This window comes from Juglans microcarpa x Juglans regia, chromosome 4D, assembly GCF_004785595.1.
Source record: "Juglans microcarpa x Juglans regia isolate MS1-56 chromosome 4D, Jm3101_v1.0, whole genome shotgun sequence".
Classification (NCBI taxonomy): domain Eukaryota; kingdom Viridiplantae; phylum Streptophyta; class Magnoliopsida; order Fagales; family Juglandaceae; genus Juglans; species Juglans microcarpa x Juglans regia.
Window position 1 is genome coordinate 22,621,841 of NC_054600.1, and position 14,432 is coordinate 22,636,272.

The 14,432-nt window shown below is 36.5% G+C and overlaps 1 protein-coding gene across 1 annotated transcript; it reads left to right on the forward strand.

The window, feature by feature from the left end:
* The first annotated feature begins 1,360 nt into the window (after positions 1-1,360).
* LOC121259312 (metal tolerance protein 2) lies at positions 1,361-13,846 on the forward strand. The gene is given in 13 exon segments (XM_041160858.1): positions 1,361-1,849; positions 3,396-3,465; positions 3,787-3,883; positions 4,070-4,140; positions 4,143-4,224; positions 4,755-4,870; positions 6,101-6,197; positions 6,794-6,878; positions 7,820-7,882; positions 7,994-8,099; positions 11,007-11,152; positions 13,156-13,247; positions 13,341-13,846. Coding segments are annotated over 13 exon segments (1,515 nt in total). The 5' UTR covers positions 1,361-1,480; the 3' UTR covers positions 13,462-13,846.
* The last annotated feature ends 586 nt before the right edge of the window (positions 13,847-14,432 follow it).

Sequence of the window (14,432 nt, forward strand, 5' to 3'; positions counted from 1 at the left end):
TGAAACGAATTAAAATGAGTTGTATCGTATTGAGTTATTTTTAATTAATTATTAAATGAATTAAAATAGATTACACAATACGATTCTTTATTTAAATAAATTGAGTTAAAATTTAAAAATTTACCACGTCAAATCCAGATTAACATATATAATTAAATGCACATAATTTGATACGATACTACGATACGAAGCCACCCACTACGGTTTGTGGGTTTGCATTTATTCGGTACTAGTCTAGAATTAGTACATTTATAGCCACTCTCGTGACGATAATGATAGATGACGTGGTCGATTGCCACCGACAAAGGATATCGAGAAACGGTACCAACTGAAGTGGCATGCCATGTGCTATTAATTTAAAAAAAAAAAAGGAAAGAAAAAGAAAGAAAGAAATCAGAATCCAATCGTCCCCCTCCCTCGTAACCCTACCTCATAACCCTAAACCAAGTACCCTCAATCCTCCATCTCCCTCCGTCCATCGCTCACGGATTCAAAATTTTTTCCCGAGTAGTGCAAATTCATCAGCAATTTTCTAAAAATCCTCATGAACATTGGCCTCTGAAACTCCTCCCACCAAGCTGGTCAGAGACTTCGCCCTTTCACTTCGTCATCGCGAGCTGAATATATATTAAGCATATGGTAAAATACTATAACCGAAGAAAGCTTACGCTTAATTGAGCTGAAAATTTTGTAATATGTTTTGACTTTTATGGAAGCATTTCGAAAGGAATTTGTTTATATTTTTTAGTCAGGTGGTATTGTCACCTCAACCGTAACTTTTCTCCATACCATTTTCTCAAGCTACATGGTAATTTACAATTAATATTTAAAAAAAAACAACATATTTCACAATATATATAATAAAATACGAATAAAAATATATTATTTTTTTAAAATATTGTAAATAGTAACATGTATTTATATTTATTTATATTAAATAAAAGGTGAAAAGACGGATAGATTTTGCCAGGGTGGGTCATTTTTCCCACTCAATAGGATGAAAGAAAAACCGGTGGTCCGATACCGATTTATTTTTTTCGAAACATGGGATTGAATCAGAGCGAATCGGTTTATATTTTTAATTTTTTATATTATATACTAGAGGCCTATTGAGAAGGAAAGGCCTGATAAGCTGATGATAATGAAAGTTATTGTAATGAAGATAATTTGACGAGATATTATGCTTTTTTTTTATCGTCATTATCTGAAATTTGTGACATTATTTTGACTAATTTTATCATGTATATTAAAATAAACAAATGATAATGAAATACTATGAAATTAACTGCGAATTCTTAATAAACGAAATTAAAAACTTAAAAAATCACTCGAAGATTCTTTCTTTTTATTCTTTTCAATGTGGGATAAAAGAAAAACAAAAGAAAAGCTTCGTCGACTTGCTCAACTGCGTCTCCTCTGGCTACTTCCCTTCTGCACAACTAAAACCGACAGTTTCCTCCACCCAAGAACTCGCACACTAATGGGATTTAGATTCTACAATCTCCATCTCCTATACAGAAGCTGCATGGCAAAACTTTCGCACGTCAATAAGGATTTTCACCCTAACCCCATGATCCAAACCCTCAATTCCCATCTCCAAGACCCTTCACTAACTCTCTCTGACAGACCCATTTACAAAGTCTCCAGAAGGTGGCATATGGGCCATTCTGACCGTGATCGTGGCCTTGATCAGCACCACCGGCATCACCTTTCTGGCAAGGAGGGCGAGAACATTTTCAGGATGGGTCTCACTGCTGACATTTTTTTGGCTAGCGGGAAGGCCCTGACGGGTTATCTTTCCGGTAGCACTGCAATTATCGCCGATGCGGCGCACTCAGTTTCCGACGTGGTAACAAAATTTTCCGTTTTTTCTTTTTTCTTTCTTAAACAATTACGTGCCCATGCTGTGTGTTCTGTTGAATTGTGCGCATTGTTATATTTCTTGCTTGCCCATGTTGTGTTTTTTGGTGAATTATTGCCTTTACTTATCAAAAAAAAAAAAAAAAAAATTATTGCCATTATCGTTATTTTGGTTCACGATAAGAGCCATGGACTTGCATAAGAAAAAATAAAATTGCGGTTGTGGTGGTTCCAACTTTAGAAGTACACATCCTGACCAAAAAGAAAGAAAAAGAAAAAAGGGTGAACATTAATAGGCGCTAATAGTTCTCAATAAGCTTTAGCTCTATTGCATCTTTCTAGTTTCGATTACTTGAGATTGATGCAGTATACAGATCAAATTTGATGCTACAAACACAGTGGTATTGTAGAAATGTAACCTGTTATCCTAAAATTACACAACTGTTCCAAGATCTCAAAAGAAATCCACTCTGAGATCACAGAGAATGGAGAAAAACTCTCTTATAAAGTATTCCATAGTTTAATTTCAAATAATAATGATCAACTACCTACTTATAAAAGAAAACAAATAATGATCAACTACCCATCTTAGTTCTTACAAATTGCCTTATATAGAGGCTTACAAATAATGGACTCCAAAATAAAATAAACTCTCAAAACTAATCATAGCAAAACTTGAAAACCTTACTATTCTATCATACACTTGATCAGTTGAAAAAGAAAAGTTAAACATTGCTCATAAACTCTCAAAACTAAGGTAATCTTGGAATTTGCAGAAACAGGACAACAATGTATTGACTGATTAGTCAATCAGGTGGGATGTGTTGTTGAAACCCAGACCGTGTAATGCAAAGTAGAAACTTAATACCTTTCATAAGTGGTGGTTATGATTGATAGTCTTATACCCCGGGAATTGAACTTATCCCGAATGATATTATATCTTCCGTTAAAAGTGATCACTATTTGTTTGCTCCTATCTTTGTGCATGTCCATTATGGCGTTCTTATGTTGTCATCAATGTTATATTCCATCATGTTAATGACCAGTTCTGATGTTGCCATTATATTTAGAGCAATATTCCATCTTGTTAATGAGCAAGTTTATTTTTCATAACTAATGTGCCTCTTGTATTTCATGGATTTTTGGTTTCAAGAAAAATTGATGCATGAACATCTCTTTGTAACTTGGGTTCTATTCTGAGATAATTACATCTACTTTAGTAATTCTAGATACAGTCTTGGCCGAGCAAGCCTTACGTACTCTCCTTTTAGAAAAAAATTGGGACCCATCATTAAAAAGTAGATTTTTTCATGTAGGTCCCAGATTTATCCACTTTTTTCAAAGGGAGTGCGTGAGGATTGCACACCCTAGGACTATATAAATCATTTCCCATTTCTAAATTGTTGATTCTCTTCTATGCTTCCTTTGTACCAGGGTTATGCATTTTGTGCTTTGTAATAAAATCTTCGATTACTTATAAAAAAACTACTTTGTTCATTTTTTGGTAACCATTTACATATCTTTCTATCTTGTAGGTTCTTAGTGGCATCGCGCTATGGTCATTTAAAGCTGCAAAGGCTCCTAAAGACAAAGAACACCCATATGGTCACTCTTGATTTGTACCTACATGCTACTCCATTGATCTCAATTTACACATAATATAGACAAATTATTTTTTATTGCCGTGTGCTATTGGTTTCTATCCTTGTAGCAAAATGTGATCTAGACCTTTTCTTTTGTAGTAATGCTAGATATAGTCCTAGGGTGTGCAAGCCCCGCGCACTCCCTTTGATTTTTTTCATCCCACTTTTTTCAAATGGAGTGCGCGGAGCTTGCATACCCTAATACTGCAAATATCATTTCTCCTTCTTTGGCCATGCTTATGCTATTATACAATTGTTTTTTTCTTTCTTGTTTTTCTTTCAGGACATGGTAAATTTGAGACTCTAGGAGCCCTTGGAATCTCTTCTATGCTTTTGGTTACTGCGGGTGGTATTGCATGGCACGCTTTAGATCTTTTGCTAGTATGACTGCTTTACTCTCTTCCCCCGCTGATTTAGTTCTTTTGAGATTTAAACATAAATCTCAGCAGGAGTTAAAGAAACTTCTAAAAGTATCTAATTGTGGAATTTCAACGTTGGAATAAAATTATAATATTATAATCCGCTTAGTATCTTTACTTACTTGGAAATTGCCAATTCACACATGCAGGGGTGTTATCGTCACATCCTGAAATAGTTGATCAGCCATTAAGACATGAGCATGTGGATGGCCATCATCATAGGGGCATCACCATGGAATTGACATGGATCACCCCATCCTGGCTTTGAATATGACCATTGTATCAATATGTGTTAAAGAAGGGTACAAAAGTTATTTATATCTATACATTGGGTCAACAATTTTTTATTATTCTTTTTTTTTATTTGATCTATTTTGTATTCATGCTGGTATTTCATCACTTATAATTATCTGAATGACTTTAGTTTTTGGTGGAAGTCTTACAAAACTATTTGGGCTGCTATGATGAATATTATCTTGTGTTTGGCACTTTTTAAGGCCGTATTTTCTATTAAGCTACATGCCATTAATTTTTATTACCCTATATTTCTGCATCTTTGACGCTTGTTGGCCTTGTCCTTGCTGAGCTTCAACATCAACTGTATTACCTGATGTTGATGCAATTACTGGTCCTCGCCCTAGTGAATTATATCAACTAATGTTCTTTTGTCCTTCCACCTGTTGATGCACATTTGTGCTTTGACAGATCATTTCTAACTTCATTTCTTGTCTTATAATGTTAAATATTAAATTAATTCCGATAAACTATTTATGTTTAAATTTATTTTCTTGCATTCTATCTCAGCATAAAACATTCATTTTTATTCCCACAGGCTTTATTGGATAACAAAACAAGCTGGGGAAAGACAAGGCAGTGGGCTGATGAAAGCAAATGCATGGCATCATCGGGCAGATGCTATTTCATCTGTTGTAGCTCTCATTGGTGTTGGTAAGGAGTGCTGCTTCTTCTGACGAATATTCAGTTTGGTTTGAGCAAAATATAAAATCTGATATTTTGGTGCTTATTATGTAGCTAGTCCGTTAATTTTGTTTATATTTTATAAGTCTTCAATAACTACATAAATAGTTTGGGCAATGTCTAATTGAGTGGAGTTGGGAGTATACTTGCTGCGAACCAATTACAATATTCAGTTTAAGACACTGCTTGTTAGTATGTGGCTTAATGGTCTAACCATTTCATAGAGTACACTTTGCATGGAGTATAGAATATTATCTGACAGCAGATACCGGTAACTCTGAACCAGGTCTGGTGTTTGAGTTGCGGTAATGCTACACTAAAACGTAAAAGAAAGTTTTCACTCATCGATTAAGATGCACAATGTAATGTTTTTGTAAACACACATGGAGGGAATTCTTACTTCATTCATTGATGTACAACAATATATATACTACATACAATTGACAATTATACCCTCACAAGTTACACTAATTACAACCATGTCCTCTAACATGGTCTATTGTCAGAACTCGCTGAAGTGTTTGGTCGTATCAACTTAACCCTCCGTGTTCTTGAAATCTTGCTGGCCCTGTGTATGGACTGGCCAGAATCTGCTGTTTCTACATGGGAAAAATTTGTTTTTCAATGGTTAAAACTTGGGAGGGACTGAAAGTTGTGGAGACAAGGAATACCATACCTCATGATAGATAGTGGCATTTCTGATTAAACCTTCATCGGTGTAGGTTATATATCTCCCAAATTAATTCAGAGAGATTATGTCTAAAGTTCTTTTTCCATTGCTTAAGCAGTCAATGAAGGTAACCTTTTCATTGCACTTCCTGCGATTCAATATGTCATGTACTTGGTGATGCTATCCCAAAACATTTTGTTCAACTCCTCTTTTTTGGGTTTGCTTCAAGGATTGGGTACTAATTGTTTCATCATTCTTTTCCATTTGTCATCAAAGATATATTTCAAAACGGATATTGTATCTTGCTTTCCAAAATCCATCTGTGTTTGATTATACTTTGGAGACATGATGAGCGATGCATATTGACTATTTCATCTTACCTTGTCTCCAACACTGATTGTGGTTCCCAGTTAAGTGTTCGCATTGACGTTGTCTGTTTATTCAGCCTTTTCTTATACATCTTCTAGGAAACCTAGTGCTGTTCAATAGCGTGAAAGGTTTCTAACCTTTATCATTCATCTCAACCTTAGGAGGCTCTATTCTTGGAGTTAAGTTTTTAGATCCACTTGCTGGACTTATAGTCTCGGGCATGATCCTAAAAGCTGGACTTGAAAGTGGGTATCAGAGGTACATTGTCTGTTCTACTTTATACCTGTATAACTCACATCATTTCTTGTTTGATTAGTGGTGCCTCACTGGGCTCTCAAGACGAGTTTCAAGGAACTGTAGTTGAACCTTGAAGAAGTTATACTGCCTCAGCTAATATAAGATTTTATTTATCAGCCAAAACATGCTTTAAGTCTTGAATATCTTCATTAGCATCTTTTCATCCAAACTTTTGTATGGTTGCATTAGTTTCCTGTATGGTCAGTCCCCCCTTGTACTAATATGAGGCCTTATTGATTGGATAAAGAAGCTTGTTTATTCTGGCTAAAAATCCCCGCACTTCAGTTATCTTGCAACTTATGGATTTCATTTGAGAGGTGTAATGGCTGGCAAACCATTTAACACACTGTTGACTTATTGCTTGTATCAGAGTTCGGTATACTGTCTTATCAAACCTCCAATAGCCTTTTAAAGTGTTGAAAGATGGTAGATTGTGTTTGAACTTAGTGTAAGAGATATTATTGTTTTAAGTTCAGCATGAACGTACCGGTTCAAAAAAAAAAAAAAAAAAAAAAGGTTCAACATGAATGTGATGTGTTCTTTTGGTCCAATTTTAGTGTTTTGGAACTAGTGGACGCTGCGATCCCAGCAGAACAATTGGATCCTATTAAACAAACAATACAACAAACTGAGGGTGTCAAGGTAAGTTTCAAGTATTCTTTTTTTTTTTTTTTTTTTTTTTTTTTTTTTTTTTTTTTTTTTTTTCTTGCATGGAGTTATTTATACAGTTGCTGGAAAAGTTGTTGATACTTCTGCTTCATGTGGGGGCTATCAGTGTACATTTGTGGATTTATCTATGAAGAAAAATCATCCACTCTTCACCCAATTAGTTTTTGTTACTTGACTAGTGGTAACACTCTTAATAATAGGAATTGCATAAATTCGTAGGCCGCCTTGGAATGAAATTGGGAATAATTTATAGCAAAGGAAAACTTTGTAGTCTTCAGATGTCACTTCAGAACCTTTTAAGCATGCATACACTCATAGATTGTAATTTTACAAGTTGTATGTATAAAAATATGTATGAAGGTCCTGGAAATTAATCAAACTCCTTTGGCTGAGTAGCTGGCTACTAGTTTCATACAACAGTGCTAGAGATTTGTTGTCAAGCCTAAAGAAATTAATATTTGAAAAAATTACACTTTGCCCCTCAAACTGCCAAAATTGACATATTGCACCCTCCAGCTACCACTACCTGAAAATAGCCCCCACATCCAATTCTAACCATTGAGATGGATAAAAAGTAGGCGATGTGACACAACCTTGACTGCTAGATCTTAACAGAGGGTGCTCATTGCAAGTTTTTTGGTGTTTTGAGTTTGCAATGTGTCAGTTTTTGTAGTTTTAGGTGCAAAGTGTAAAACAAGGTGCACGATGTATTTTTGCTTCATATTTATTGAAGTTAAAATTGGAATAGCCATGGTGCTGTCAAAATTCTAGAACTCATATCATATCAGATGCAGCTGCCAGCGAGGAGTAATTGTTTTGACTATTGAACATACTTTTGCTATCAGTAGGAAGTGCTTGCTGATTTTTTTAGTTAGTATCATGCTTTTCTGAATGGCCTCTAAAGTTGTCTACAGGGATGCCATCGGATGAGGGGAAGGAGAGCTGGTTCATCTCTGTATCTTGATGTACATATTGAGGTTGGTTGTCCTGATTATTCAATCTTTCATGGTTTATAAACTTTAGGTTTCACCATGAAACTGCAGCTGTGTGATATTGATGAGCCTCTTAGGCCCTATTTTCACTTGCAGGTTGATCCTCTATGTAGTGTTAGTGCAGCTCATTACATTGGTGAAAAGGTTCGTCATCGAATTCACAAATCCCATCCTGAAGTAGCTGAAGTTTTCATACACATAGGTACACTACTCAGTTTGTACATTCTCCTAAACTCTTCAAGACAAATAACATAGAGGCTGGTGTCAGAGTTAAGTGTATGTTCTTCAGTGGCAAAGAGATTTTGGAATGAACAGAGATGGATATTAATACGTTCCAGCCAGTCATTCTTATTAGAAAAAGTATTCTAGCCTGGTGGTCACCCAAGATTTTATTCCCTACTTATGCCAAATGATTTTTTTTTTTTTATAAGTAAATAAATTATATTAATCAAAGAATAGGCAAAGCCTGGTACATGTATAGTTTGCCCTAGCTAAGTAGGAGCAATAGAGAAGGAAATCATGAAAATCTAGGCCATTAAAGTCAATAGCAATAGCCCAAGTACAAAGAGTTCTAATACAGAAAACTTTCAAATCCTCCGCGATCTCTCTTTGTCCTTGAACGTCCGTTCATTGCATTCCTGCCACAAACACCACATGATGCATATAGGGATCATCTTCCACAATTTTAATCTGTCGAATACCTCTCAAGTTTGTCCAGCTTGCCAAAATCGCCCAACTGTCTCAGGCATAACCCAAGCCAAATCTACTCTACCAAGAACCTTATTCCCTAACCCTCTAGCTGACTTACAATGTAGTAGGAGATGATCCACAGATTCACCCCCCTTCCGACACATACAACACCAATCTGCGATGATCTTCCCATGTTTCCTCAAATTATCGGTTGTAAGGATCTTACCCAAGGAAGAAGTCTACACGAAAAACGCCGCTTTGGGTGGCGCCTTATGTCTCCAAAGCTTTCTCCATGGGAACTGAGTATGAGGCTCTTGTGTGATGGACTTATAAAAAGAGTGAACCGAGAAGGAACCTTTAGTTGCATGTATCCACCATAGCCTATCAAGTGCGTTGCTCGGGTTTATGGAATACAAAAGGCTGTAAAAGGCTTCAAAACTGCTCATTTCCCAATTTTGTGCAGCCCTATTGAAATTAATGTTCCACTGAATTTGCTCCCCTGATCTCCCCATTACTTCTGCAACTAAAGCATCTTTATCACTTGCGACCCGGAATAATGATGCAAATGTATCTTTTAGAGCACCGTTGCCACATCAATTATCATACCGGAATTTAATTCTAGTTTCTTCTCCTAGGTGAAATCTAGTGTGACGAGAAAAGACCTCCAATCCTCTTCTTATATGTTTCCACAACCCCACACCATACACTCCTCTCACTTCTTTTGTGCACCAACCCCCTCCCTCACAAACCCCCATATTTGCTCTCAATCGCCATCTTCCAAAGAGCTTCGGATTCCGTATGGTATATCTCCACAACCATTTTCCAAGTAACGCCCAATTGAAAGATCTCATATTTCTAATGCCCAAACCACCATTCGAAATAGGGCTACAAACCTTCTCCCACTTGACTAGGTGAAATTTGAATTTCTCCCCCACTCCACCCCACAAGAAGTCCCTTTGAAGTTTCTCAAGACAAAGCGCCACACTTGTTGGAATATGAAACAAGGACAAAAAATAGGTTGGTAGATTAGATAAAGTACTCTTGATCAGGGTAATCCTACCACCTTTTGACTGGTACAATCTCTTCCATCCTGCTAGTTGGCGCTCTACTTTCTCAATCACCGTGTCTCATAATGAAATTGCTCTTGAGGCGGCTCCCAATGGAAGACCAAGGTAAGTCATTGGTAGCGAGGCAATCTGACACCCAGAGTACTAGCCAACTGTTTGATACGCTGTACCCCTCCAATAGGCACCATCTCTGATTTGTCCAAGTTAACTTTCAACCCGGAATACTGCTTCAAAACAAAGGAGAAGGGCCTTCAGAGCTCGGGCCTAGTTATGATTTGCCTCACAGAAGAAAAGTGTGTCATCTGCAAATAACAAATGCGAAATGTTAATAAGTCCCCTCTTTGGGGATCCAATCGAGAAACCCACCACAAAACCATTTGCAACCAAAGCCGAGGTCATTCTGCTCAACGCCTCCATCACGATAACAAAGAGTAATTGGGATAGCGGATCTCCTTGTTTTAAACCTCGTGTGCTCTTAAAGAAACCAGTTGGGCTTCCATTTATCAGTACTGGAAATTTCACCGTTGTTATGCTCCACCGAATCCATAAACACCATTTCTCCCCAAAACCACATATCCCTAGAAGATCAAGAAGAAAGTCCCAATTAACATGGTCATACGCCTTTTCCATGTCTAGCTTGCAAATAATCCCTGCAGCGCCAGCTTTCTGCCTACTATCTATGCATTCATTTGCGATAAGAACCGCATCTAGAATCTATCTATCCTTTACAAATGCATTTTGGGGTTTGGAAATTATCTTCCCCACAACCCCACTTAGGCGGTTCGCTAGCACCTTAGAGATAATCTTGTATTTATGCCAAATGATTAAAGTGGTCTATGACGATCAAACTGCTGCAAAAATTTCTGCCTTTCTCGTTATAGGCTCCATTCTTCTTGGAATAGAAGTACTTGTGTCTCTTCTCATATATATGCCTAGATGACTGTCTTGATCATCTTACCATGTTGGCTCTGCTGTAAATATTTTATAGCAACCAACCGATCAAAAAAACAAATCTTATGGTAACCTGAAAAATGTGTCAAGATGAAAATTGGACAATTAAGAGCAACATCTAGTGTTCGGTTACTACCATGTGCAGTGACCAATAAGGATAGACTTTTTTTTTAAAGTTGAAAAAATGGTTACACTTTTTTATTGTTAGTCCTATTTCCTACCTATATAAAAAAAAAATTGTTATTCCTATTTCGTTCTTGTTGTCTGCCAACTATTGCTTGGTTATCTGGCTAACAGGAGTTTTTCATTTTCTTATTTTGTTTCGTTTTATTCTGATTCTGCCTTCTTGTCATATATTTTCACCATGCCGTGTCTTTCTTGTTTGTCTTAATGTCTTGTAGATCCTGCGATTTCACAAATCTCACCCAGTGTAGCCGACCAGCAAGAAAGTATGAAGGGGACCATGTACCAAAATAGAAATATTCCTGCCGTGGATAAAGATTTTGAAGCAGTTGTTTCTGATGTCATTTTGGCAAAGTTTCCTGAGGTGCGTTCCTTTTAAAGTCCATTTATGAGTTTATTGTCAGCTATGCTTTACTTTGAAATTATGTGATACAAAAAGTCAATGGAGACCTGCTCCACTCTCCATATCTTTTGAGCACTGAAGTATGGCACGTGCTATTCTATAAAAATTTAAAAATTTAAACCGGAACTGAAACCAAGGGGTGGTCTTTTAAGTTTTTATCTGTTTGTTGTTTTCTGTTAAAAAGAGCCAGCTACCAGGGGCAGAATCAGGAAGTTCAATTATGTGATACAAAAAGTCAATGGAGACCTGCTCCACTCTCCATAGCTTTTGAGCACTGAAGTATGGCACATGCTATTCTATAAAAATTTTGTTAAGTGGAATAAAGTTTGTTCTCAAATTTCCAATGGAGGCTTGGGGTTCGTAACTTGAGGACATTCAATACAGCTCTATTGGGGAAATGGTTATGGAGATACCAATTGGAGGGGGATTCGCTTTGGAATGAGTTTATTGATATAGATATGGAAGTGTTTGGCGTTCTAACAGAGTGAGGGGGTGTGTATGGTGTGGGCTTATGGAAATTTATTAGTAGGGCTTGGAAGAGTTTTGCCACTCATATTTGTCTTGTAGTTGGTGAGGGCTCTAGAATCAGATTTTGGCATGATGTTTGGTGTGGAGATCAGGCCCTCTATAGGGCTTTCCCAGCTCTCTATCGCATTTCTGTTAATCAGGATGCTTCTGTGTTGGATCTGTTGGCATTTTCCCATGGTTCTCACCAGTGGGATGTTCAATTTAATAGAGATATTTGTGAATGGGAAATGGATACTGTTTCTGAATTTTTCAGTCTTATATATTCTATGAGAGGTCTATCAGTACATGGGGATAGGATGCTGTGGAGGGCCAACGGGAGCAAACAGTTTACAGTGAGATCTTATTACAAGCTGTTGGCATCACATGGTAATGTTCCTTTTCCATGGAAGAATATTTGGAGGTCTCATGTGCCTTCCAAAGTTGCTTTCTTCATATGGCTGCCTCTCTTGGAAATATTTTGACCACAAACAATTTGAGGAAGTGGGGTCTCATTGTTATGGATTGGTGTTATTTGTACAAGAAAAATGGGAAATAATTGGATAATTTATTACTGCATTGTAAGGTGGCAAGAGTGTTGTGGGATGAGATCTTTAGAAGAATTGGTGTGGCTTGGGTTATGCCTTTGAGGGTGGTGGATTTACTAGCTTGCTGGAAGGATATTCAAGGCTGTCCCCAAGTGGCTGCAGTTTGGAGGATGATTCCTTTGTACATTATGTGGTGTATTTGAATGGAAATGAATGTGGTGTATTTGGATGGAAATGAATGATCGGCGCTTTGAAGTTAGGGAGCACACAATGGAGGAACTTTGGAACTTTTTTGTGCACAACTGATTACTCTTTTTTTCAGCTATTGTTCTTAACGGAACTAGTGTTCATGATTTTGTTTTTAATTTCTGGTTCCTAGAATGTATCTAGGTGTTACTTTGTGTTCTTTCTGTGTACAAGGGCTTTGCCTACTTCATTCGTATCAATAAAATTTTCATTTTATTTATAAAAAAAAAAAAAAAAATTAAGGTGGAATTGAATTACACACTTAACTTACAATGCCACAATGCCATGGAATTATTTGAGAGCCTTATCCACTTATAGGTTATACATTTAGTCATGCTGCTTTGGCCATTGTTTGAGCTAGAGGCTCCAAGGCAGTTGGGTGTTGTGACAATTGGGGTCATCATGATTATGTTCTGAGAGCTAAATTATGAATAATTCTATTTGAAGGTCTTTACATCACACACTATCCACATAACATAATTTGATTTGGAAGATAAATTATAAAATTTGGTTTTTTTTTTTTGTTCACCCTATCAAGGGTGCTTTAAGCATGGAAAATTATTGCTAATTAGACTACCGGATGTGAAGCTACACCAAACGTTTTCTTAAATGGAGCATTTCTTCAGCCTTTTAATTATGTGAAAATGATATGTGAATGAGTTACAGATCATGGTTGTTGAGCGCATTACCCGCCATTTGTTGCAAGGCAAGGTTTTACTCCAAATTGAGGTGTCTATGCCCCCAGAAATGTTGATAAGGTAAAAGCTAATAATCCAACCTTGGTGATTTTATTAATGTTTGCCAGAAGTTACTGTCCAAAAGCTTTGGTCTTTTCTTTTTCCTGATCCCAGAGAGGCAATGGAGTTGGCAGTAGAAGCAGAAAAGGAGATTCAGAAGGCAGCCTCAAATATCATTCATGTCAGCATTCAGCTGCGCTTGGGGCATCCAATGCCACAGTTGAACCATGAATAACATACTGACCAAGAGAGAAAAGAATACAGAACGTATAGGTTATACATGTGTTGTTTCTAGTTAGGGAAGAGTAATAAATAGGATTGCTGAAGCACTGACATAATACCATGGACATCTATTGTCCACAAGGGGCCAGGGAAATTGCGTCTTTAACACTCCAAAGTTACATTGGAGCCACCTCGTTTATCATGATTACATTGCTTAGGGAACCAGTTTTTCGTGTATAATCAGTTGAGATCCATGTCCTGTGCTGAGGGGACTCGGGTGAGATCCAGAGTTGTCCCCCTCCTAAGCCTTTTCGAATATTTTGTTACATATGATGCTGAAGTTTGTTGATCATATTGTGATGCATTTTATGTCTGATCACATAATTCTTGTGAATTCAGATCTGAGGCTGTGTTTGGGACCTTCTCAACTATTTCATTACTATTTACAATTAATTCAGTGCTATTCACAAATTATTTCATTATTATTCACAGATAGATACTCTTAACATCAAACAGAACCTTATTCATTACTTTGTCATTATAAACAAAACTGCATATTCAGGTTCCTAAAATAAATAAATAGCATTATAATTTATAACCATTAAATAGTTTAATGATGAACTCTATGCATCAATCACTATTTCCACTTCACATTTATATATATATATATATATATATATATTTTTCATAAGGTGTGAGATAGTGAATATGAGAATAATTTTTCATTTCAATATGATTGGCGAATGGAATAAAAAAAGAAGCAAAATCTAAAATCCGATTAAGACGGGTATGCTAATTGACTTCCATTTAGGAGGATACTTACCAAAATATTTATGACATAATTTTAAAAAAAAAATTACCATTTAAGTAGGAGTAATGAGTTACAAGTCTCAAATATATAGTTTTGTACAAATCTAAAACAGTGAATCCTATTAAGAAAAAGTGAATTTTTTACATTTTTTGGTCTACTTTTTTATTTTATTT